The sequence below is a fragment of the Astatotilapia calliptera genome, chromosome 7 (genome assembly GCF_964374335.1).
Source record: "Astatotilapia calliptera chromosome 7, fAstCal68.1, whole genome shotgun sequence".
In the NCBI taxonomy this organism is placed as follows: Eukaryota; Metazoa; Chordata; class Actinopteri; order Cichliformes; family Cichlidae; genus Astatotilapia; species Astatotilapia calliptera.
The window spans coordinates 36615939-36643731 of record NC_137428.1 but is presented as its reverse complement, the minus strand read 5'-3'; the positions used below and the strand labels follow the sequence as shown (position 1 = coordinate 36643731).

The 27793-nt window shown below is 39.8% G+C and overlaps 1 protein-coding gene across 1 annotated transcript in view; it reads right to left on the bottom strand.

Annotated features, from left to right (window-relative positions):
* Positions 1 to 16162, bottom strand: part of vldlr (very low density lipoprotein receptor) — a 65409-nt gene extending 49247 nt beyond the window's left edge. The window contains exons 1-2 of the mRNA XM_026174470.2: positions 15686 to 16162; positions 3002 to 3121 (exon numbers count right to left, since the gene is read on the bottom strand). Coding sequence (XP_026030255.1) covers positions 3002 to 3121; positions 15686 to 15758 — 193 coding nt within the window. The 5' untranslated portion in view covers positions 15759 to 16162. The remainder of the gene's footprint in view (positions 1 to 3001; positions 3122 to 15685) is intronic.
* Positions 16163 to 27793: the final 11631 nt, after the last annotated feature.

Here is a 27793-nt window from a genome sequence, read left to right as displayed (position 1 = left end):
TAAACACAAAATGCACATAATAAATTGATGGGATAAGCAGTAATCAGCAGATGTAATAAAAAATATAATCTTAATATATAGTGTGTCCCTTGCAGCCAAGCATAAAAAGAAGAAAAAATTAGTGCAAAACTAAGAATTTTAGTACCTGTTCTAACAGGTTTTGTAAATACAAAATCAATTCAAATCTGGCACCCTGTGAGCTGACCTTTACAGACAGCTCAGACTCCATTTCCTGCTTAATTTACATGTTGTTCACATTGGCAGGAAAAGTCGTTTAATTGCAAGCAAGGGGGACTGTCGTTCAGTCGCCCATACTCCAAAAGGCCACAAACGGTGTAAATAATTAGTTTCCAGCCCAGTTACAGCAAGAGAGACATAAATGGCAACTGATCCACAGAGCAGTGCAGACAAGCTCCAGGCAAACATTGACGCTGAGGGTTTTCAGGAGGTGAGCAAGTAAGGAAGAGACATTCTCATTAAACTGATAACACAAATAAAAATCAGTTTGTTAATCCATCTGATTTTTGACTGTTACACTGTCTGTGGTCTGTATTGAGGACAAGCGTCTTTGGAGTAGTAAAAAAAAAAAAAAAAAAAAAAGTCACATATGTTCACACCTCAAAACTAAGTAAAATTGAAGTTTGGTCCTACTTTCATGAATAAGAGTCAATAATGAAATGAGCACAAAAAGAGCAAGTCTAATCATTTACTTCCTTCCCCGGTTCCACGCTAATGCTGACCTGACTGTGGGACCAACAAATTTATTCTGGCTTATTAGTTTCACTCCTCACCCATGTAATGCATTTGATGGATTATGTTAACTTCACATGTTTACATTTCTGATGGGACTGTGACATAATCTGTACGCCAACCAAATCCAGAATCAGTTTTGTTGTGTTGCCACAGAAGTGAACTGAGGTGGTGACATTTAGGCCACCAATTCATCCTTCCATGAGCAGGATGGCATGTGGGAGTGGGTCAAAATAAACTCCCACGTGTTCACAGTGATAAAGGAACATGTCACCAAGTATATTTTTACACATTTCTCAATAACCATAGCTCTACAGCAGAAAGTAAGACCCTTGTATAACTGGAGCCTGGCAGACTAAGTGTTACCAACACAATCACTTCATTGGTGATTTGAAAGATTTGATATATTTAACTCCAGAAATATCTGGACAGCTGCAATTCCAAGCTCTGTATGTCAGCACAATAGATTTAAAACTTAAGATGCAGAAAACCTGTTTTGACTCTTTAATGGTCAAAGTTTGAGCCAATTTGATGATGGACTCTGAAGCTTCTTGGACACATACCCCACACTGGGCAGGTAGCATCCCAGGAATGTAGTTACACATTCCAGAGACTGAGACCTCAACTACTGATGGGTCTATTTGGTAGCAATATCCAGTGTAAACTATTACTGATCACTGGAAGGAAGTCACTTGTTCACTACTCTATTAACCAGGATTCTCAGTGTTTACGACACATCTCATTTTCACAGCTCTGACTTAATCAGTTAAAAGTTCTTAGTAAAGTTAACGGTGAAAGATCAATGAGCTCCAAGTCTAACATTAGCAGCTCAGCTTCACTCATAACAACAAGAATACAGACAAGTGTGCAGGTATAAATGTAACCTGTGTTAATGCGATCTAAGCACAGAACCAACCCAGCTACAGGCTGCAGCACTCTCAGAAAGTGTCTCCGAAAGAGTGCGGGTGATGTGATGAATGTAACCACTCGACGTCACCGATCCTTTTGTTCACAAAGTCGTGCTGTAAAATCTCAAGTTGAGCACATCTGCAATCTTTGTGTTTGAAACCTTTGAGTCCACCAAGGACTAATTTACAAAATGATCTCATCAAACTTGGAAATAAGGACTCAGGACAGCAAAGCATTCATCAAGGTCAGAGCAAGGGAGCCGAGGTCAGTTTCAAAGATTTCTATAAATGTCCAGTGCTTGCTGGTCATTAGAAAACTAAAGTCTGTCCTACAACAAATGGCTTTTCAGAGCCAGAAAACCACATTCATCTTTTATAGTCTACAGAGTTGGTACATTCTGAAAATATCCCTTTTGCCCCAATAAAAATTCCTTCAGAACATGCAGTCAAGAGAGGAACCCTCTCTGGGAGGCACGCAGATCATTATCCAAGTCTGTCAAGGAGGAGAAAAAAGAAAGAAAGAAAACTTACGAGAGCACAGTTCACCACAGGGTACAAACCAGTAAGTTTCAAAATAAGGCCATTTCCAGAATTTGTCAAAATGCATATCTAAAAAAGATAATGCAGGATTCGCTCCAAAATGGCATTGATTTTAGAGATAATAGAAGATCAGTCAGCATAAGGATAACTGGAACTAGTAAGCACTGCGGAGGCTTTGAATGGGCATGATATGAACCATACAGCCTCATTAGAAAGACAGTCGAGGCCTGTCTATGAGATGCATGGGCATGTGCAGCATCGTACAGAGAAGCTGGATGAATTCTGATGTGCATCAGAACATTTAGCTCAGATTCAGCCAAATGCAGTAAAGTAGTTTGGACAGTGCCTCTCAGTACCAGCCGATAACCACCCAAAGACATATAGCAGCTTAAGTGGAATACATTTCTTCAACTACTTGAATTAAAGTTTAGAGTGTGCACTTCAACTCTATCTTGATCATTTCCACTGTGGTGGTGTACAGAGGTAAGACTTGAATTTTCTTAAATACACTTTAGCCAGTTTTCAGAATCTGGCATTAGCTATATTCAAAAGATCTTCATCCAAAGAACACAGATGAGAATTTGTGTGTGGCAAAGGTAAATTACATTTCCTGACATATGCAAAGGTCTGATGACCTGAATGTTTAAATTCAGACTATAATAATCTATTATAGTCCGGGACATTTGGAAACCATTTACTTCAGTGATTCATAATGGAACAAATCTGGCCACGTGCATTAGTCTTAGTCTTTCACACTTCAAGTTGTTGGCATTGCTGTGTGACAGCTGAGTGTTTTTCCTCACCACATGAGTTCTCGTCGCTGCCGTCGCTGCAGTCCTCATCTCCGTCACACTGCCACACGGACGGGATGCAGCGACCGTTTCCACACTGAAATTGATTGGCTTCACATTCTGTCTTCGTACCTACAGAGGACAACAGACAGTTTGAGAGAGAGAAGAAAAACAAAAACTCAAATTATAGTCCCAAATGTTTCCACATATAATTTGGAGTCTGGGATGTCATTTCCATTTTGTTTTAGTTCTATCAAGGTTCGCTCCAGTGCTTAAATCTCCTTTTAAAGAACATTAGTTGGCACATATTTTGGAAATCCACAGTAACTTGTTTCACAATTCAAACTTCAACAACTAAAATGTAACACTAGTATTTCACAAAGAAATGACAATTTCATGTCAACTGAAAAACATGTGCAACAGTAAACTGAGTAGTTGTTGGGCTTTGCAACTATCACTTTAATTACAGCAACAACTTTGACTCACTGCTTAAGATAACAAATTGTGCTTGTTTTAACTTCACCAATACGCTCCTATTTTGCCTTTAAGTACAGTGGAGTCTATCCTAGCCGTCTTAGGGTGAGAGGCAGGGCACACCCTGGACAGGTCGCCAATCTGTCGCAGGGCACAGACAACCAATCGCACTCATTCACTACTGCAGGCAATTTAGAGTTACCAATTAACCTATCCCCATTAGGGCTGGGCCATATCATACCGTAAACGGTAATACCGGTATAATGTTGGGCAACGATAGGAAAATGAAATATTGCGATAGAATATGGATAAAACGTGCATGCACAGTGTCTGTTTTCATACATACATGGCAGAAAAGGCACGGTGCAGAATAAGCGTGAAAGCAGATTGTTGAATGGAACGGATGAACCAGAATGTGTGGAGCTGGTTTAGCTTTCGTCCGTCAGATACACAACAAAGCACTATTTTTGGTAGAGCATGCTAGCGGGCCGTCGTTATTACCGTGTTGTTTGGAAAATACGGCACACTTAAAACAATCCTTTGATTTTTCTGAAAATCGACAGGTCCCCTTATGGATTCTGGTTTTGTTTACTGACCTCGAAACAATTTTATGTCGTACACGGCGCTCGAAAATCTGTCAAATGTTTCAGTACGACTTTGCTAAGCTACGAAGCCGCACCGCTTGATGGATTGTCGGAGCATTACGGCTATATTAGGCAGGAGCCTCGCGGAGTGATGCGAACTGTGCTTCAACATAATATTACCGTATTGTGTGTGTGTGTGTAACCTCTAAGTTTTGTGGATGTTAAACATGGTTATGGTGAGGATGTTGGCCAATTTCCACTGGAAATGCATTTTGGTTAAACTGTTAGCAAGGAATTTGTACTGTTACATTTTTATATAACTTTAATGTACAAAAAAAAAAAACCCAGCTGCTTGTTTAAGTGAAAATACGTTTTGGTTGGTTTTTTTTTGCACTAATAAAATTGTGGAGTTGTAAAGTATCTTGTCTAGTGTCAATTATATCATCAGTTATATCGTTATCGCAAATTCTCAAATTTATATTGCGATAAACATTTTTGGCCCTGCTCTAATCTCCATTAACTGCATGTCTTTGGACTGTGGGAGGAAGCTGGAGTACCCAGAGAGAACCCACGTGAACACTGGGAGAACATGCACACTTCACACAGAAAGACCCCAGCCTGAACTCAGGATGTTCTTGCTGTGAGGCAACAGTGCAAACTATCGTCTCAAGGTCAAACCATCACCCAGAAATATGCAGCGAGTAACTTTAAAAATCTGAAATAATGCTGCCGTGCAGAACTGATTTAATACTATACAAACAGGTTCTCTTTGCTAGTGAAAAGAGGAATATATATAAAAAGAAAAAAAAATCACAAGAATAAAAAAAAAAAAAAGTTTCATATTTTTCATAAGTAGGGTTAAATTTTGTTAAAACATGGATTTCCCCACAGTGCCTTAACTATAGGAAGCTCTTACGTGCTTGGACTGCTCCAAAACCCACCAGTTCCCCCACTCTTATCTTGAAAGTATAATGGCTGCAAACCAGCCCCAAGACATTCTTATCTAGCCCTATAGCCAAGTAGCTATTGTGTTCGGTTCTTTACGTCATTCAGATGCTTCCCCTTAGAACATTTCATCCCCATGTTTGACTACAGCTGGTGACTAGTTCTACGCTCCCAGAGGACTGTCCTAACCAGACTCTGAAGCTGACAGCTGCCATCCCCAGTGGCACTCTGAGAAGCAGCTAATATTGCAGTTTTCTGGTGTATGACAGTATGAGGATCATTCAGTGGAGCCTAAACAGCCAAGATTACCATGTTTACCACATCACTATAATTTAGTAAGGTGGAATAAATAAGTGGGGTGGGAAAAAATAAAATGATGGCTTAACCAGAAGAATGATTCTTAGGCTTCTCCATAAAAACCAGATTCCAATTATGAGTTTTAAAAGTCTGCTTGTGTCCTAAATGACAACACAATCCCACTTTCAATACACTGTAATGCACCTACCCACAGCCTGCAATGAGATATCAAAGCCTCTTAAATAGAGACATTAAAATGAAAACCTTAAGCTCATTTTGACACTTTACAAGTAAAACAGACATAAGCAAAGCACCGATTTGTAGACAGTACTGTGCAGTGCAGTCTATTACCAGAGTACTGGAGGCGCTACTCCAGGTCTTAAAATACCACAGTCTGACCTTGCTTTAGTGTCGACTGTCTGCCTGACCAGGTGGATAACTGGAGCACATGATGATTAAAAGCAGCCCAGCGGAAGTCACGGTTCCAACTGAATCTGTATGCCACTGAGGTCAATGAATTTAAAGATGTATGAAAAAAAGTTTCCCCCCGATAAAACTTGAGATGTGTATAAAACATCAAAAGCTCTGCAGGAATGCACACCAGAATTATAGCCCCGTCAGGCCAGAAAGAGCCTCTAAAAACTGCATTCAGACACTGAAACGCCATCTGAAGGATACTTAAGTGGGTCAGCAGCTCCTCCAGAGAGGAAAAACACCCCACACTGATTTGAACCTGAACAGCTTCGGGCCTTTAGCTGAAGCTGCAACACTTTATTCAAGATCTACATCAATGAAACCATGCCACAGTTTCAAGACATGCTGCCAACACCAACGACTAATATTCAAATGTTTTGTAAGAGGCCAGACACTTTAAAAATGCAAATCTGTCAACTTTAATATGTCACTGCTGGCATCAGGGGAGGGGGCTCATGACGCAAGCCAGCTTTACACCCTGGCAAGACTGCATTTGACTTCTGACATTTCCCACTTATAGTTGGTACATTTGTTGAATGTATTATAGCATTATTGTTGTTTGTTTTTTTTTAATCTAACATTTTCAGAGCTTAATACATCAGCTAAAGTATCCATGTAAGATTTTACAGGGAAAATATTGGAAGTTACAGAGCTTTGACAAATTCTAAAGCACAGGAGGTGGCAGGATTATTTCAGGGATAAAAACATTTAAGCTTACTTAAAAAAAATAAATAAAAAAACACCACCAACCAAATCAATAATACACCCAAGTAAGAAACAAAACACTTGGGAAGGACATTCTTAATGAGTCAACAGGGTCAAGTTAATCATCAAAGCTCTCCTTTTCACATATTTTTACAAACACAGCCTTGTAGATTAAGGGTGTGACTACAGGCTTTCTATCCCGAAGTCAAATTTACTCCTGTCAAACCATCTACAGAGATGCTAAACACAAGCACAGCGCTGCACTAACAAAGCAAAGACTTGAACGCTTCATCAGAGCATGCTGTTGATCAGAGTCCAGCAGCTTCACCGCACAGGACGCAAATACACGCCTGCAGACATCCATTCATCCAAGACTACACCACCTGTACTTAAAGAGTTCATTTCATTCATTTTCCATTACATCAGGAAAACGGCAAGTAATTTCACCATATTAAAAATATAAATCAATCTAAAGAGACCAAAAAAAAAATCATTAACCAAGACAGAAATCATAGAAAGGAGGAAATGTTTAGAGAAAAGGTCAGTGGTAAAGGCAAATTATTTTAAACTGCAAACATTTATAAAAAAAAACAAAAAAAAAAAACCACAGTATATTTATCTAATGCAAAACTATTCATAGCAACTGTTAATGGTGGAGGGCACTGTGGGAAACCGACAATGAAGTGGATAAGATCCAACAGCTCTAAACTTCATATTACTGAGAGGAGTCAATTATGACTGCAGCCACATTTATACAGGCCATTGTTCCAATTTTTGAAATTTTAAATGTTTCCACTGAACTTGACAGGCTACACCATAACTTCACTCATTGATATAGTACGGCTCTTGTTACCATTGCAGGCTTCGATTTTATTAACAGCCCTTTATAAGCTTTATTGCTGCAGAAGACTGGGAATTAAGTATCTTTCTCAAAAGTGACAATGAAAAGAGCCCAATTGAAGGAAATCAGTCAGGTTGATGCCTTTAAACTAATTGAAAAAAAAAGGCAATAGATTTTATGTCTGTAAGAGCGGAAGGAAATTTATAATTAAAATAATGCTATTTTTAAAAGGAATGATTAAATGACTCCACATGTTATTGTGACTTTGCACAACTTCTTTAGAACCTTCCCTTATATATCCTCATGGCCACATTTGTCCCAAGTTTCATTCGACTTGACAGTGACATATGGACTTGATAACGGGCAAGATGATTAGAAATGATAGGAGACTAAGATTAGACTTAGTATTAAAAAAGTTACAAGAAGATCCATCCAAAAACATGACTCCTGTCAGAATGTTTTATTTTCTGATGACTTGAGAAAATAAAGTCCGACCATGACAAATACATTTCCTTGAAAAAGGAGAAACTGCTAAATGAGTCAAGCAATTACATAAAGACTTCCCATTTGTAAGCTGACCAAAACAAGCAGACAAAGCTGAATAAATAAAGCACTCCGAGAGCCTCACTAACATTCACATTGGATCTGGGAATTCACTGAAGTCTTCAATAGGCACTGCCAAGCAAAAGTGTTGAGGTGTCAATGACAGAAAAAAATAAATTAAAAAAAAGGGGGGGGGCTTATCCAGCACCTAGTGTTTTCCTTAATCCCTCAGCACTGCAGTGTTTCTGGGAAGACCTTATATTTTATGAAGAAAATTAATAAATTAAACTGTTATGAAGCCAGAGACATTGGCCATCAGCTCAATGAGCAACAGAATCCATTAACTGGGTTCAACAACTCCTGACCCATCTTCTGAACATATTCACATCTACGCAAATAAAAATACACAAGCAGAAAGTTATTCATGATTTCGCCAAACTTCCAACTTTCTCAGAAGAAAAAAAAATGTCAGGATACTGTGCTGCATACAAGACTTGATTTTCAGCGAGTGATTACACATATTCGGCACAGTTTAATCAATTCTGTGCAACTGCAACTACTCTCAGGGCAATGATTACAGCAGTATTTGTATCTGAAACGCGAACCAGCAACTTGCAAGTTACTGATCTCCCATGCCACCCCCCAACAATATGACATACTTTAAGCAACCGCTTTGGCAACATTGGGAAGGGAAAAAGCCTTTAACAGGAAGAAACCTCAAGCACAACCAGGCACAGGGAGGGGGGTGACCAGTTGGGGTGAGGGGAGGAATGAGGAAACGAGATAAAAACCACAACATTGATATTAGTCACCCATAAGGCTCATTCACAATTCAAATGTAGCCTTGACCTTGTGCACAATGATCACCCTATTGGTTTTCACCCAAATTGTGCACAAGTTTCACTAAAATCTGACCCAAGCAGCAACAATTTGTGAATTATGAAATGACAGTTCTGCAGTCCTTCAACCAGTTAAGTTAATAACCCTGAGAATGACCCTCACTCCTCAACACAACCCTTACATGGTGAGTGACTTTAGAATAAGCCTACTAGTCCCCTTGGCCTCCAAGTTTCTAACACTGAACACGCACCGTTTAGGTCCCCTGAAGTGTCCATCCTTTTACAGTGTTCACCTTCATACTACTCAGCCCAGTTGTTCATGTTTCATTTCAAGGGGGGGAAAAAAAAAAAGAAAAAAAAAGGGGGGGGTTTGGACAAATAACTGCATATCTGCATGTTACAGGAACAAAAGTCCTGACTCATCACACTGCTGATGTACATTTAATGCCGACTGAGGTAAAGAGTGAGATCACATAAAGAGCCTCTGGCACACAGTAGCTGTTAACTCCAAAACAAAGCGCCACCATGTAAACCAGAGAAATCATAGAAGGTCCAGCAGCAACACTGATACACCTCCAATTTCTGTGGGACTCTAAAGTGAATCCAAAAAGAAAACAGAAGCCCAAAGCACAGTAGAAATATAAAAATATGCAGCATTTGCTAGTGTAAACATGAGGTGTAGTAAATGGGGTGCAGCGGCGCATACAAGTAACCATAAAGCCAAGCTGCAGGGAATGGTAAATATATTCCTGTTTTTGGCTTCTTTAAGAGCGTATCCTCCTGGGTTACTATTCCAATATCTACACAGAAAACCATCGGCTTGCTGTCTGGAAAACTGCACTTTGATCCACACATCGCAACAACACACCTCAGTAGTAAGCTCGAGTATACAAACCTGTACGAGCTCCTTCTCCCTGCAGTGTCAGATTCAATTTTGAGCTGAGAGTTGAAGCCTGAACCCTCCAGACTGTACAGAGTGAGGACTACTGCTTACAATGACATGAGAAATGTCGCTCTGCTTTAATGTCATTCTTTGTTTGCACCTTTACATTAAATATTTTAACATGACTAAAGATCACATTACTTGGCCATGTTTTACAGACTCTGCATACAGCTTTTTTTTGAAGCCCAACACGTCCAAGAAATAAAACAAAAACCTGGCCTCTTTGATTGTAGTCATTATTTAAATATTGCTGCTGTCCAGCTAGTCTCACTTTCAACCATCTGGTATATAAAAACTCGATTTCTGATTTGCTGTTTACTTTTGTTTGAGGTTTGAGCAGCACAGAAGCAGGTTCAGATTGGTCTGTCATTTTCCAGAATACTGGCTCGACTGCAGTTTTCCACCAAATCGATTTATAGCCTTTTTTAAGTTCCAGTTGATGCATGCTCTTTTAAGTGTGTGCATCCACCTCACTCCCACAATATTCACAGGATATTTGGTTAGTAGCAGCACTGGAGTATTTGAACAACCATGATTGAAAATGTTCAACTTTTCAGAACAAGCAGCACGAGCAAAACTTTGGTGTAGTAACAGATGATACCTGGAATACAAGTGTGATTTCTACATAGTTGCCCATCCATAACTCCAGATGGCTCCTGTGACACGACACTGAGCTCAGAGACTGCAGCATAAAACAATTTGAGCCAAATTGAAAAGGTTTTGCTCTGCAAAAGGAAGACTACGCTCACCAGCTGCTGTCTAGCACAACTGAACCCTGTTGAATCAGCACTTAAAGGCTGCTGGTTACTGTGTTCTGTTATTCATTGTCACAAAACAGTCGTGGTATTCTTAATTGAAGAAAAGGACTGATGTGCACGGCCACACTGCCACAAACTCTACTGCACTAATTTTCTGTGGCGCAGCCACTCTCTCCTCAAATATATAAAAACAAAACTTAAAAGCCAAAAAAAACAATACATTTTTTAAATAATTTTATTGATTTTCTAACCTGTCGCACTGACATCGTTTCATGTTTTGTGCAATACAGATATTGGTTGCCACCTTTCTCATTGGCACCCACAGTAAAAGATGCTTAAGCAATTTAGATTTTTAATATCGTGTACACCAGTTAACTGAAATGTAGCGATGCCATCTGCCACCATCCAAGTCGGCATTCCTGGAGAAATTAGAGCACTTCTCCCTCTCCATCACTGCGAGGTGGAAAGCATTGTGAACCAGCACTGTTCTGCATTACTGGGCACAGAGCACGAACTGTTTAATGTCTCAGTAAACTGTCAAAACTACACTACTTTAAGACTAATTTACAGAATATTCTCCATTACTACTGTGAGAAATACAACCCAACTGTGTCAGCTAGTAGTACTCTCCTAATTTAAACCACAGATTCAACAGGCATGGAGCTGTAATGAACCATCTCCTGCCCAAAATAGCAGCTCATTGTGTGCTATAGAACTGCTTTCACAGTTGAGGTCATGGTGATGCAGTTTTCCCCAGTAACAGAAACGTTTGCAGTGCTCTCCTCCTCCTGTCCACCTCCCCGCCCACTTCAAGAATCAAGCGCACCCCCACATAGCCGCCCCCCCCTCTATAGCCGAGGATCTGGGTCTAGCATGGTATCACAGTAACCATGGAGGGAAAAAAAAAAAAATACATCCATTTTAATCAGGCCAGGGTTGCCGCTGCTGATCTCGCTGTTGCCTAATTTGCGTGGCATCTTGTTCAAATAGGCTCACACGGTCTGTGTGTTCGTTCAGGCCTGGTGAGAAGCTGAGAATGAGACAGTGGTGGTGGTGCTGCTGGTGGGTGTATTGTGTGTGGAGTGTGTGCGCATTATAAGCACTTCTGATTCACCAGTTTCCCCCCAAAGGCCATTTTTCCACAGCAGGCTGGAATTCAGGGAATGCATCTCTTTCAATAACTTGTTTCATGATTAAATTTAGTATTTCGTGCACAGGTTAATTTTATTTACATATCGCCAGCTCACAACCACTGTTTTATGGAGCCTTCTTATTATAAATCTCTACAATAGAGAGAGAACCCCAACCATCAAACTACTGATGGAAGGAGAAGCTCCCTTTAACAGGTAGAGCACCAGCAGAACCAGGCTCAGGGAGGGGCCGTCACCAGTGGAGGGTGTGAAACACAGAAAATATTGCCATTTTTTTCCTTTTAATGTTAAACACACATTTAAAAAAAAAAAAACAATAGATTAAAAAAATATATAAGTAATTGGGGCCAAAAAGGAAATGCTAAAATTTCTTCAACAAGCACCAACCAAAGAAAATATAAACCAACCAAGTAGTGTCTAAAAGCTGCACTACTAATGGTCAGCAGGGGACAACTGCTCTTACTGCAAAAAATAAAAATTAAAAGCAACAAAAACAAGACTATGGGGGGGAAGCCCTCACCTTACTCTGACCTCTGACCTCTGACATTGAGGTCATGAGCTCCAGCACCAGTCACAGTCTTAGAGTAAAGCAAAGTTTATTTTCTAAATTCTGGTCAATATTAGAGCCAATAAGGAGAATTATGAGGGTAAGTCCACTGCCTAACTACTTGTCACTCAAATGGTTAACCAGTGATTGTGCTGCATCCACGATTTCAAAGAGCTTGCTGAAAGGATTCTCTCTCTCTCTCGATTGGCCTGGGAACTCCTTAGGGATCTCCAGGAGGAAAGTCTGGAAAACCCTGATGTTCCCACAACATTACTTCAGATAAGTGGATAAAACTGATCAAAAGATACACATGGGGTTTTTTAGGCTTCTTAAAGGGACTGATACATTTATAAATTACTGAATTCTTACTACAATGTAGCCATTTTCACACAAAATTACTAGTTTGATCGATTCAACTGTGCAATAACCCCTACAGCACAGCATTTAATGCTTTTTATTATACATAATGGTGAATCTGGGTCTGTTGAGCAAACTCAAGATGTAACTGATCCGTGCATTTCACTTCATGTTCAGAGTTTCTACCAGTGTGCTGCATACTGCCAGGCCTAAGGGACTAACAGATTTTTCAATTTGTAAGACATGTCTATAGACACAAGTTAGAGTACAATGTTAAAAAAAACTGCACGTGATACTGCAGCTGCTCAATTCTGTAAAGGTAACGGGTATTGTTCAACACCTGACCTTGAGGTTAGGAAACAACTGATGTCATCCAACAGTGATGAAGCTTAATGCAAGTTGCATGAGGACAAAGAGATGCCATCTTTGAGCAAGTGGCATGAAGGCAAAAATATAGGACAAACATCTTGTTTTCCTGGACTTGAGACTTTACAGCCTTAAATAAAAGCACTTTAAATAGCTTAAGAACATGATGTGATGCCATAAAGACCTGTTAAAAGTTGGGGGCGGGGGGCAAGTTCAAAAGCCAATGAAAGCATCAATATTCACATCCCCCACATGTTTAAATGTTAATTGCGAGATTGACTATGTCATGTTCTTATTAGCTGTTAATAGCTTATGTGTGTGCTTCTGATTAGCTTACCACATTACTAGGACAAAGTTTGGGGTTCGGGCAGGTTTCAGACAAGTTTCAGGCCTTTGGAAATGAATCATTTAGGGGTTCTGCCCAGATTCCTAAACTTTGCTTGTAAATGACTAAACTTAGCATTTTGCTAGTAATGCCATAGTTGCTGAAAACTTTGAAAGCATCCAGAAACTTGTAACCAGATAGTATGTGTTGACAAGGCTTAGGAAAATCTCCAGTATTGGCTGCAACATTGTGCTAAAACTAAGCTATCCACAGTGCACAATTATCAGAAAAGAAACTAATCACTGACAGTACTCTCATATACCGACATTTGGACCAGGTCCAGAGTCATGTATGCACCTCAGTTTAGACCAATATAGATGGATGCATGAAACAAACTCTAGCAATACTGAAGCACTTTTATAATAACCTACTTTCAGCTGCTCCGTTATTCCCAAAACAATCCCAAAGGATTTCAGTCTTCTCTCAAGATCAAGTTGGTAATCTTTCTTTTGTTCGTGGCTCAAGAGTTGGCCATTTGTCTTGTAATCGGAAGGTTGCCGGTTTGAGCCCCGGCTCGGACAGTCAGTCGTTGTGTCCTTGGGCAAGACACTTCACCTGTTGCCTACTGGTGGTGGTCAGAGGGCCTGGTGGCACCAGTGTCCGGCAGCCTCGCCTCTGTCAGTGCGCCCCAGGGCACCAGTGTGTGCCCTGGGGCGAATGACTGAATGTAGTGTAAAGCGCTTTGGGGTCCTTAGGGACTAAGTAAAGCGCTATACAAATACAGGCCATTTACCATTTTGTTAGGCAAATGTGATAACCATTAGACTATGAAGTCATCCTAATCAAGGGAAAAAAGACAAGCTATGTTCTGGATTTTGAGGCTTCATCACAGCTGCTGCCATGCTACACTGATGACGCTAGAATATTACTTAAACATTAACAAACCTCCAAAAAAAATCACACAACAAGCCATGTTATTTGGCAGCCAATTCCATTAAAAATGCTCCAAGCAGCATGAAGTTCAGTGGCTCTAATTAGATGAAGTGAGGCCCTGTAACAGACAATCTGTTACAAAAGCCTGTGTTGGGACACCTGATAGATGAGTTATTAAAAATATAATGAAAAATAAATAAATCACCTTCTCTAGCAGTTATTAAAGGGGGGAAATCCACCAATAGAGACCAAAATCAATATGCTTAATTCCTCAACGTTTTAGCACTTCATATTCTCAGTCACAGATGTTGCCAAAAAATGGATGCGTTTACCATTTATGGAAAGCCATATATAAATTCTAGAGGTCCCTCTACATCTACGCCTCAATCTTTACATTGATACAGAGTTTAGATTAGAGGGGATCGATGTATGACTATGGTTCTGAAGTAATTAAATGCAGTTAAAAGCTCATTCTAATTAGCCCCTTGTCTGTATCCACATATGTAAAAGTATCCATATGATACAATGTTTAAAAAAATATAACTTAGCAGGTGCATCACAGAATTTAAGTGAGGGGTTTGTGTGACATACAAATATTTCTCCCAAAAAAAGTTGCTCATATATTTGAGTGTATGCAGCCCAGTTGTGCTTAGTCCACCTCCACATGCCCATTTCTGAACCCGAAACAAACAAAAGCCCTGCAACTTTTTAACTTTTGATTGTTGCTATGCTCTGAACTTGTAACAGACACTCCGTGACATTTTCTGTTACTCTGCAGACCAGAGCGCTTTCTCCATTCCACAACCAATCATGAAAATCACCAACAGCTGCAACCCCAGTGCGCACAGCTCTACAAGTACCACCAGCTGCTAACGGCTCGAGCTTGGCCACTTTGCTCTTAATTGGGCCTTCACTGGGATCCCCTGCAGTACGTAATTTGCGCCCCCCCCCAAAAAAAAAAAAAAAAAAAAAAATCCGTCAACTGCTGATACTCCTTTCCCGAAACTGCGGGGCTGCTTGCTACCCTTATTTGTGGCTTTTTCTCTCCGTGTTAACGCACTGTGTCCACGCTTTTCAGCCTACCCACCCCCTTTCCCCAGTCCGCTTCCACTTTATGAATAAATAAATAAATTACGAAGCTCGATGGGGGTGGAGATGACAGGAGAAAATCCCAACAGTCTAAGTAAAGGAGAAATCAGGACGACAAGGGTTTACAATTTGAATGGCTGCGGGTCTTCAGGGCTAAATTAAATGACCGTGGGGCTAATTGGGCATCAACGAGCAGCGTTGAACCCAACGGGGCCACCCCCCTCCCTGTAGTTTCCAATAATTAATAGAGCTAAAATAATGCAGATTCATTTAAAGCACGTATTTCTCATTTTGTCCCCTTAAGAAAGACGCAGTTTGAGAGCTTTCCTCGATTAGAAGCGGCAGGGGTTGAGTGGCCCCAAGGTGCAGCCAAGCACGGGCTTTTCTTCAAGGAGCAGCCAAGACAGGTGTGCAGCTCCGTTTAAGGTTAGCTAACCTCACCGCACAGGGTGCGCGTTTCGCCGGTACGGTGACTTCAAATGCACACACACGCACACACAAAAGAAATGGTGGCTCGGGACTTACCGTGAACGTTAACGAAGCGTTGGAGACATATTAGCATCGGCAGCAGAAGGATCCCCTGTGTGGACGTGACCATCTCTGGCAGTGCGAAAAAAAAAAAAACCGTGCGGCTGCTAGCTGGGCTACCTCAACACTGCCCGTCTTCCCTGTCGCGCGCTGGCCTGCTTTGCTCTCTGATTTTGCCGGTTCACACGCAAGCCACACATGCGCACACAAAGAATGAGTAGAGCAGAAGGGCCGCTTTTGCCTGCCGACGCCACACAGACCTGAGTCCGGCCGAGGGGAGAGGAGCGCTGAGAATAAGACACGGAGGGGTTCGCCGCGCACACCACGCGTCTTCTGATCTCCTTCTACAACCACGAGCCCGCACGGCTCCCGTCCTGTCCTATCAAGGCTAAATCCATTTCCCCAAATTGACGGTAACGAGCGGAGACCGGTCAGGTCGTTAGGTATTGGTGCCACAGCTGAGGAGGATTTTTTTTTCCTCCTTCAATACGTCTTCGGTACACGTTAACCCTTCGCTATCCGCATGAAGTAATAAAACAATAAAGCACATTTTATATGGCAGGAAACACTTCAAAGAAACTGGTAACTGTGTATCATAACACAGCAGTTCTATCTTAAATCAAAGATAAATTAAGACACAGTTGGCTTCTTCAATATCCATTATGAATATATTTTTGCATATACTTCAAACATAAGGGCAGTAACTATGACTGCGATACTTATATACAGCAAACGTGCTGTATATAAGCTTTGTTTTCACACCTAAAGAGGTAAAATTATTATTGTTCTTATTATTAATGGTAAGTGAAATCTGTGAAACAGCATAATCAAAATTGCACATCCTCATTGGTGTGACATGGCATAGGTGGGTGGGGCTAGCATCAAACATGAAGAAACTATAGGCTGAGATGTCATCAGCCTGAGTAGTGTCTGTCATGTGGCTGTATCAAAGATAAAGGGCAAATAACTTATGGAAACACGAGTTTGATCTACTCCTGCAAGAAAAGCAGTAAAAATAAATAAATAAATAAAATTAATGTGAGGTTATGATGTGTCTGTTTATGAATCTAGTTCTCATTTACATTGATTTTAGAAGATTGGGCATGTGTTAAATGGTCTTGTACTAGAATAGAATATGTTATGTTTATGTTCTGTATTCTCTAGATCAGGGATGTCAAACTGTAGGGCACATACTTTTATCTTTAATGGACTACAACAATGGAGCTCCACTTCATCATTAAGAAAATCTATTAAAAAATTTAGGTCTCGTTTTCCAAAGCCATCCAGGGGAGCCAGATTACTGTCTTTGTTGAGACAATTCCTTCCCTTGTGCCTTATGTTTGACACTCCTGGTCCAGATTACTGGCTCCAATATGTTGCACAGACTCTAAATCAACAAGTTAATGTTCATGCGCCAGCTGAATTCTGTGAGCAAGATATTGCTAATTCCACACCACGCCTTGCTAATTTGGAGGATGGGTGATCACAAGTAGTGCATCTGTTTTTTCTTTTTCTTTTTATCCAGCCGTCCATCTTCTCCCACGTCACATGGCCAGCAGTCTAAGCAGAAATTCCCAGACCTCCTTCTCCTCAGCCACCACCTCCAGCTCTTCTGGTGGGACCCTGAGGCGTTTACAACAAATCACATAATCTCTTATGTCTCAAGAGACATAATCTCCTGAGTGTTAGATAGACCTAACACTCAGACAAGGCCAAAATGCATAGGAAGTTTTCGGGAAGCATCATTATAGGATCTGCTGAACCCTACCATCTTTATTAGTCCACTAAAATCAGGTGGTTGTAGCTAATGTAGTAATGCATTTGAAATCCTTTGCCTTCACCAGTGAGGGTGGCAACACTTTCCAGCTCACTCCACTGAAAAAGGAGTTGTTGGGATCATGAGGAAAGCAGCTTTATACTATTAATACTATTATAGATTCATTTTTAAACCTTCAACAATGTCAAAGTACAAGGATAAAACAAATTCTGCTATACATGTCCTAAACCTAGACAAAAATGTGTCTTGTGTTGGGCTATTTTTTGTGTCCTGTTTTCCATTTTCAGTCTGATTTCATTAAGCTACCTATCCTTTGGATTACTGATAGGGTTATAATACAGTGGGGCAAAAAAGTATTTAGTCAGCCACCGATTGTGCAAGTTCCCCCACTTAAAATGATGACAGAGGTCAGTAATTTGCACCAGAGGTACACTTCAACTGTGAGAGACAGAATGTGAAAAAAAAATCCATGAATTCACATGGTAGGATTTGTAAAGAATTTATTCGTAAATTAGGGTGGAAAATAAGTATTTGGTCACCTCAAACAAGGAAAATCTCTGGCTCTCACAGACCTGTAACGTCTTCTGTAAGAAGCTTTTCTGTCCCCCACTCGTTACCTGTATGAATGGCACCTGTTTGAACTCATCATCTGTATAAAAGACACCTGTCCACAGCCTCAAACAGTCAGACTCCAAACGCCGCCATGGCCAAGACCAAAGAGCTTTCGAAGGACACCAGGAAAAGTATTGTAGACCTGCACCAGACTGGGAAGAGTGAATAGGCAAGCAGCTTGGTGTGAAAAAAATCAACTGTGGGAGCAATCATCAGAAAATGGAAGACATACAAGACCACTGATAATCTCCCTCCATCTGGGGCTCCACGCAAGATCTCATCCCGTGGGGTCAAAATGATCATGAGAACGGTGAGCAAAGATCCCAGAACCACACGGGGGGACCTGGTGAATGACCTGCAGAGAGCTGGGACCAAAGTAACAAAGGTCACCATCAGTAACACACTACAACGGCAGGGAATCAAATCCCGCAGTGCCAGACGTGTTCCGCTGCTGAAGCCAGTGCATGTCCAGGCCCGTCTGAAGTTTGCCAGAGAGCACATGGATGATACAGCAGAGGATTGGGAGAATGTCATGTGGTCAGATGAAACCAAAATAGAACTTTTTGGTATAAACTCAACTCGTCGTGTTTGGAGGAAGAAGAATACTGAGTTGCATCCCAAGAACACCATACCTACTGTGAAGCATGGGGGTGGAAACATCATGCTATGGGGCTGTTTTTCTGCCAAGGGGACAGGACGACTGATCCGTGTTAAGGACAGAATGAATGGGGCCATGTATCGTGAGATTTTGAGCCAAAACCTCCTTCCATCAGTGAGAACCTTGAAGATGAAACGAGGCTGGGTCTTCCAACATGACAATGATCCAAAACACACCGCCCGGGCAACAAAGGAGTGGCTCCGTAAGAAGCATTTGAAAGTCCTGGAGTGGCCTAGCCAGTCTCCAGACCTCAACCCCATAGAAAATCTGTGGCGGGAGTTGAAAGTCTGTGTTGCTCGGCGACAGCCCCAAAACATCACTGCTCTCGAGAAGATCTGCATGGAGGAATGGACCAAAATACCAGCTACTGTGTGTGCAAACCTGGTAAAGACCTATAGTAAACGTTTGACCTCTGTTATTGCCAACAAAGGTTATGTTACAAAGTATTGAGTTGTATTTTTGTTATTGACCAAATACTTATTTTCCACCCTGATTTACGAATAAATTCTTTACAAATCCTACCATGTGGATTCATGGATTTTTTTTTTTCACATTCTGTCTCTCACAGTTGAAGTGTACCTCTGGTGCAAATTACTGACCTCTGTCATCATTTTAAGTGGGGGAACTTGCACAATCGGTGGCTGACTAAATACTTTTTTGCCCCACTGTACACCTTTTTAGTGGAAAAGTCACAGCGCTCAGTTAAAGAAGCAATGGAAGATTTTTTTCAGCTACCAACAACGCGCCGCTGTTGTTTCTCAGTTTAATAGTGCACTTGCACTGCAAAACAAACACAAAAGATCATAAAAGGACTCCAAAGACACATAAAAGGCTCTATTCGTCTGATAGACTTAAAATAATGACAAAGAGACAAAAAAGAAAAGCAAAACAACTCCTCCCTAAAAATCTAAATGATTACATTAAGTAACTATAAACGCAGATAAAAGAAGCAATACAACTAATGACTGCAGTATATTACTTTCAGTCTATATATTATCCTGATTAGAAGAAGAAAAAAAGACCTGGGCGATTTTTTTTAAATGTATTGATAGGTTCACAAAACAGCAGCCTTGTATTGTGTTCAATATATTTTTCGACTTTATTACCAGTGCAATGAAGTCTGCGGGATATACTCGTGTCCTTTCAGTAAGAAATCACTGCACCATTTGTTTAACAGCGGCCCCTGTGGCCACATGTGGTAATTACAGAACAATGGCGCAAAAAACAAAAAATCCCAGTATTTCTTTTCAGGACTCTAGCTCTTCCTTGACTATTTTCAAAGAGGAAATAAGGCTTTATCTATAAAACGTGATACATTTGAAGATTATATAAGTACTGAATCCAAATACCCAAATAAGAAAAGCAGGAGTTATCCCATTTACACATTTTTATATGTGGAATGCCTGGAGATCAAATGTGTTATCATTTCAGCACAGAAAGACTGAAATCACCTAGCACCTCAAGAGCACCATGTGTTGGTTTCACTGCCAGTCATTTTGTAAGAGCATATGTTTCACTTTCCAAATACTGAATAACAAATTTCTGAGCCAAATTCAGCTGTAGGTTTTTTTCCTCTCTTAGTCTGATACTATTTCTCCCCCATTTTGATCACCAGGCCTTTGGGATTTCCACAGGGCTGCGTGGTGCCAGGTTTTATAAACTCTCAGAGTTCTTATCACAGGATTGAACCTCATTCTTAGTGATGGCTTTTGGCTGCTGATACACCCCTAGGCTCACTCTGTCCCAGATTTTCACGTCCCCTAAACACACACACACACACACACACACACACACACACACACACACACACACACACACACACACACACACACATACAGAAACCACTGTATAATTCTGTAACAGGAAGTGCTTCTCTCTGATTGTGTCTTTCTTGTATTGTCGTGTTCAGAATTTTTGGAAGGAATCTCAGGAGAAAGGTTTGTCTTTTAAAAAGGATTTACTTTGCTTTTGGCAGTTGAAATTACAAGTTTACACAATGCTGTGGACCTCTACATGAACCAACAGCATGTAGCACAAAAAGGATGACCCTCAAGTGTACAACATTATATAGTGAGACAAAAACATAGATTATAGCGGCTATCTTCCTCCCGCACAGACGTGGCAGTCTTGGTGTCTGCTCCGAAGCATCCTCTTATTTCCGTGACTTCGTCTGGTATCTGCTTCCTCGTCTGTAAGAGACAGAAAAGCAAAACACCTCTCTGCCTAGCCTTGATAATCTAATGTTATTATCCATTGTTCTTCTAGTGATTCAAAGTTGGTTTAGAATATCATGTTCGGGACTCTCTGACCTAGAGAATTATTCTAGTCACAATCTATGTGTGTAAGCATGTTTGCAGTTACCCCTCTGCACTCTAAGCCCTTTAATACAATATATCAGTCCGGACAGTCACGCCGAACGAAGCTTATGACCTTCAGAAGACTGAGTGCCAACTTATTATGAGCACATTTGCAGTATATGTATGAAAATGATTATAACCACTTATTTTGGTAAAAGAAATCAAACATTTTCAATCCCAACAGCAGTCATCTCCAAACATCCACAGACTGATTACAGATCTAAAGGTTTAGAAATCTAGTCTGGTATGAGATACAACCTTCGAAGTAGTATTTTCCACTTGTACAAAATGCTCAGAATTTATTTGCCAGCTTGATGCATATTTCTTAAAATGAATCATTTTGAATGCTTATCAGACACAATAGCATTTCACAACAGTTTACAATACTGCACAATACAATTTCACAACTCAGGATACAATGATCATCTTTCTTTTACTCTGCTTAGTGGTGATTGGCAGGTTAGTTATAAAAAAAAGACCATTGCTATTGATCTTAATCTGCTGTAATGCCTGTTTCTATCTATTTGATTTACCAGCTAGTGCAACTGTAGATAATTTTGCAGAAGACAATGGAAGGTGCACACTGGTATTTCTACTGTGTCAACATAATAGCCGCAGTGAAATGAATGTGATTGTTTCTTGTGCAACCCTAACTTTAAAGGAGTATTATGACATTTTGGAAATGCACCAGAGTTGCATCTGTGCACCAAATAATATGTAAAAAAAAAAAAAAAAAGGTTTTAGAGGGATTTACATGTTTCCAATCTTGGAGATTGATTTCCTGGAGAGGAAACCTCACAGTGACAGCAGGTTTTCTTTCACAAGAATAATCTTTATAATATTGTCTTAAATTACCCTCTATTTCTCTTACTTAAAGTATGTATTAAACTGAGATTACACACAGTTATTTATGTGTTATCGTCATCCGTTCCCTACCTGAGTAATGTTGCTGACCATGTCCATACCTTTATGACCACAGTGTGCCCATCCTCTGATGGTTGCTTCCAGCAGGATAACACACCATGTCGCAAAAGCTGGTTTCTTGAACATGAGTTCACTGTACTCAAATGGCCTCCTCAGTCACCATATTTCAATCCAATAGCGCACTTTTGGGATGTGGCAGAACCAGAGATCCACATCATGAATGTGACAAATCTGCAGTAACTGCGTGATGCTGTCATATCGAAATAAACCAAAATATCTGAGGAATGCTTCTAGCATCTTGTTGAATCTATGCCATGAATAATTAAGGGAGTCCTGAAAGCAAAATGAGGTCCAAATCAAATCCATGATGAGGATATGTCTGTGTCAAGCATCAGATAGCTTAGTAAGCTAAAATCACTTCCTGGTGGCCAAAAGAAATCAGTACACTCCAGCCATTTATCCTGTGTAAAAAACCCCGCAGGTGAAAAAAATATGTCAGCATCAGTAAGATAACAAATGCTTTCTTTAGCCCATATTTATAGGATATAATCAGTAGTGTCAGATGGAAAGATTGGCTGCATATTCTGAAATAAAACTGAGTTGTACTATGTACTATATTTTTTTTTTAAAAATGTGTTATCCTAAGAATCCCATTTCACAAGAAAGTCTGGCCCAACTAACTAAACAATCTTCTAAATATCTCTAACCATGCATATAAACCAGTGTACATGGACAGATGCACAAGGAACTGTTAGACATTAACCATAGACGTATTTATTTTATTCTAATAGTGACTGTAATCATAACTGCCTGAAAGTGAACAGATAACTTACTGATGTCGTCGTGATTTTGGCATTAGTCACACTTTCATGTTGAAAATGAGCCATGCAGTGAACAAAGTACACACACAAGCAACAGGATGTGACCTCATCTCCATGTTTGAAGAATCCAAACATGTAAGATGGGTAATATTTACACTTGTGTACATATATAGAAGTGCGTACCGATTTCATATCTGACATGTTATTGTTGGTTTTCACATTTTTATCCTTTTTTTTCACAGAAAGGTTTGAGATTAATAGGTTAGTACGATAATTTGAGTTTAAAATAAAAGTCTCAGTGCTAAAGTCTAAAGTATATTTGACATTTGATATTTAAAGATAGATTTGGACTTTATTAACTTACTAAAAGATCAATTTTCTAGGGCAAAAATGTTAAAGGAGTTTTCTTAACTCTTCTGAAACAGGAATATATTAGCACTCAAAACATGCAGTAACATGAACATGTAACTTTCATGTTACTGCATGTTTGGACATAAAATCTTTTCATGGCAGGAAAAAAGGGGGATGTTCATCTGACAATGAGGATGTGAACTTGGTGAGAGCGAGGAGGAGTGGATCTCAAAATGATGTTTGAGGAGCACTTACAGTAGGAGGTCAGGAGTCAATTAAGGGTCACTGTTGTGTGCCTGAATGTCTCACTGGATGATTATGACTGACTAGAAGACCCCAAACTCTGTTTCACATTCATCAGCATCTGTTCCCCACAGAACAGTTATCAAACACACAAAAACATATCCAATCAATTACACAAGCAGACTAGCTCATGCATACATGCATACCCTTGGAATTTGATGATGTAAATATTAAAAGGCACTTCTAGGCTCCCTAAAAGTAGGATGAATTATTTTTTTCTTCAAAAAAATGAAAGTCATGCCGCAGAGAGTTGGATGACTCTTTTTATTTTCAGTGTGCTGTAAGTGTGATACAGATTCTCTACCGGAGAAATATGTTTTATACATGTAACCTGCTGACAACAACATCTGAGGTGTCTGCAGGAACATGGAAGGCCCCAGTCCACGAAATCTTTAACGCACACCTCCAAAACCCAAATCCAAAAACTCAAGCTTCAGTTGAAAAAATACATTTACCCAGTGAAATAATGCAGCCTGCATTAAACATAGGTAAGTCCTAAAAATATTTTTAATGCACAAAATATTAGCAGGTAACGAGCTGACATTAGGAGCCTTTTAAACTCATTAACTGTAAGCCAGAAATCTGATCGATAGGTGATCAAATACTTATTACCTTCATGAAAATGCAAATTCATATATAAGTTTTTTGAAATGCTTTTTTGGGGACTTTTTTGTTATTGTTCTGCCTCTCACTGTTCAAATAAACCTACCACTGAAATTATAGACTGATCATTTCCTTGTTAGTGGGCAAAATTACAAAGTCTGCAGGGGTTCAAATCATTTTTCCATGACTGTTTCTGGTGTGTTAGCAGGGTAGTGATGAAGGCTGTCAAATTTGATCATAAGACAAATTATGGCTAAACTGCTCACATGTGGGGCATCAGTCCCTGTTACTTAGTTTGTCATTTATTTCATTTGAGCATTAAAAAGCAGGAAAGAAATTAGGAATTTTATATAGACTCCTTGAGCAACATGGCAGCTACAAAGAGATATCTGACTTCAACTCATATCCTTTCAGAGCCTGGTTCTGCTAGAGGTTTCTTCCTGTTTAAATTGTGTTTTTCCTTCCCACTGTCACCAAGTGCTTACGCAAAATTTTTTACCTTTTATTTTTGGAGTTTTCCCTCTTTTGTTTTAGGGTTTTTGCCCTACAATATAAAGGGGCAACTGTTTTTGTGATTTAATACAATATACTCATGTTTTCCCACGGCAAAATTAACTGCCAAACCTGAATCTATACAGTAAATGACTGGATTTTTTCATTTAAGTCATTTTATTGATAAATTAACATCTAAAAACGTTAGTACATCAGTTTCAGTCTTAGAATTTTTCTGGATTATGTCGCTTTTTTGCCTTTTTTGGATATGTCTGCTTTCCTGGAGTGCGAGTTAAAGCAGGAGCACAAAGAGAAATGTGAAGTGACAGAACAGCTTTGGTTACACAGAAGAAATTTAAAAAAAAAAAAGTTAGGCAGCTTCACACACTTTTTCAAACCCGAGCCCAGGAGGCTTTTATTTTTTACATTTTAATCTCATCATGTAAAAAATATGACCCTGTTCTGTTTGTTCAAATCCAGCAGAGAAATTGCATTTCTTAACCAGAGCGATACACACAGCCTACAGATATCAGTGCTTCCTCAGACCAAATAGCTTTATCCTCATCTCCCCAGGAAGCTGTGAGAGCTCACCACTGGCTGAAAGCAGATATTTAATCATGGTCAGATCTGGGCCAGGTTTCTGAAGATGTTTGTTACCAAAGGGGGAACGTCTTTATCTCTGTGAGAAAGCAAAAAGCTGCAGACTCTCTTTAGGATTTAGATTTTCTCTACCAAGCCTTCCGAGAAAGAGGTAGAGAAGAGAAAGGGAGTTTGTGCTGTGATCTAATGGCACACCGTAATGACTGATCTCATCACTATAAGCTAAATATATAAACCAAAGATCTGGAAACTGAAAATCTCGACAAAGGATAGGAAATCAGAGGGGTGTGCAGGCTCAGAAAGTGAATACAAGCCTCAGATTAACACAATATAACTGGTTAATGTGTATCGTGTAACATTTGTAACTCGTGCCATATAATAAAAATATACCAAACGTATGAGCTTAACGCAAAGAAGCCAAAGGAACGCTGTGTCACTGTGTTTGGCAGTGTACACAGCGCTGCATGGAAGAATGTCAAAAGAAGATCTTCTCTACCTGGGTTGTATCCAGAAGTCATTTAAATAAAAGGAATAAACATTATCTTTCTTATCAACTCGTTTAGTGTTGATGTTTGCCTTTTGGGTTTTTTGTTGCTGTTGTTGAAAGATTACTTTTTTCATGTGGCTGAATTTGGTTTTACTTTGAGATTTTGTTTCCGTCCTCTGTGATTATCTAGCCTGCCCTCATCACCTGTGAGCTAAATTGCTCTGATTTTTCTTTAATCTTTAATGAAGTGCTCTTTTATTGTTCTGAGAATTTATGTGAATTTGTGTATTCACTTTTCTTTGCTTGTAGCATTTGCTGAATGGCTGTAAAGAAAGGCTGTCATCGTGGGTCACCTGCAGATTAATATGTCAGGGTTTTTTTTGTTGTTGCCTGTGCTAAACCCAAGGTGGAAATCTGCAAGTCATCATATAGTCACAAGCTGCACAAGGTTTTGTGGTATACGATGAAAAGTACCTCACATAAAGGGAAATGCAGCTACACTGAAGATGACAAACTTGTGATAGGTGTGTGAAGAGACAGAAGGTGATTCTCTAAGGAGAGTTTTTCCAGTGTTTTTGTCAGTTAATTGGGGATCTCACAAGAAATTTGTAATTAAAAAAGAGATGTACCAGCTGATAGATGCTTCCCCACTAAACCCAAATGATTACCACATGTAACGGAAACAGAAAAAACAGTTTGTTAACAGTTTATAAAGGTTATCGTGATTAATAAAATGAGAATATATGAGAAAAAAGAGACTGCATTCAAATAAAATCTGAATGCATATTCATATATGTATATACAGTATGTAAAGACTGATTCACATCTCAGGAAAACAAACCAAAGCACACAGCCAGGACAAGTCACTCCTTGCCCTTGAAAAATCCAGCGAAAGCCCAGCCTTACACCTCATTTTATATCTGTGGTGAGGCCTGAAGACAGCAGTTCAAAGAGGCTTCCCATTCAATCTAATAGAGCTTGAAAGGATCTGTGAAAAGGGATGAAAAAAACTGCCTGAATCCACATGTGTGAGACCTTCACGTGGTCAGGATGACCAAAAGCTATATGTGCTGCCCAAAGAATGTGCGTACTTTTGTGAATGAGAGATCTAAGTTTTGGCTTTTTATTAAACTTTCAAACAGTTCTGTTTGAAAGTTTAGTATTTTTTATCTACAGTGTAGATAAGAAATACTTGTTTTATCCATGTAAGGCAGGGGTGTCAAACATAAGGCCTGGATGCAGGAACCATGGCTCAATCCACCCTGTCTGATTGCTTTGGAGAATGTAAAAACTGTCCAGAAAAACTATTTATTTATTTATTTTGGTCAATTTTACAATATTGTCAAATGTAAGCCCAAATAGCTGTGCTGGCAGGTTTCTTTAGATCCTTTCCCAAAGTCAAGAGTGCTTGAAAACTTTATTTAAAAGCCATAAAAATCACAGTTTGTTGGTTATCCAGTTGCTACCCAGTCATATGCAAAGTGTTAAGGCCAATGTGTGACCCACCTGTCACTGAGACAAAAACCTCAATACAGAGCAGTAAATTTAGGCCAGACAAATGACAAATATCAAAAACTAACCAACCCCAGTTACCATTTTAATTCACTTTTTTCTCTATATATAAATAAATGAATTGCTGTTATTATTGAGGCCCACCTGCAGTACTTTTGTAGTCCACTAGGGGCCCCCAGGCCACACTTTGGGAACCACTGCTTTAGATTAACGAAACATTTCAGTATAACATAGAGACATGAGACATATTGTCGAAACTGCACTTCACTTTCTTAAGACATCTCAGGGATTTGTATGTAGTTAAACATCTTTACAGTGAAACAAACGGGGACGATTTGGCAGTGTCTTTTTAAAGGTTATTAGGCAACGGTTCATACTGACTAACAATCAAATTGGGCTGTACCTAGTGACTTTCACACCGTTGATATAAAGTCTTAACAAAGGGGTCTGAATGCTTCCTGAAGCAACTATATGATCTAAACAGATAAATTCAAGCCAATTACATGGCAACAAGCCAATGGAAGACAACCTGCTGAAGTTCACACCGAGCATCAGGATGGGGAAGAGAGGAGATTTAAGTCACTTTAAATGTGACATGGCTGAGTGGT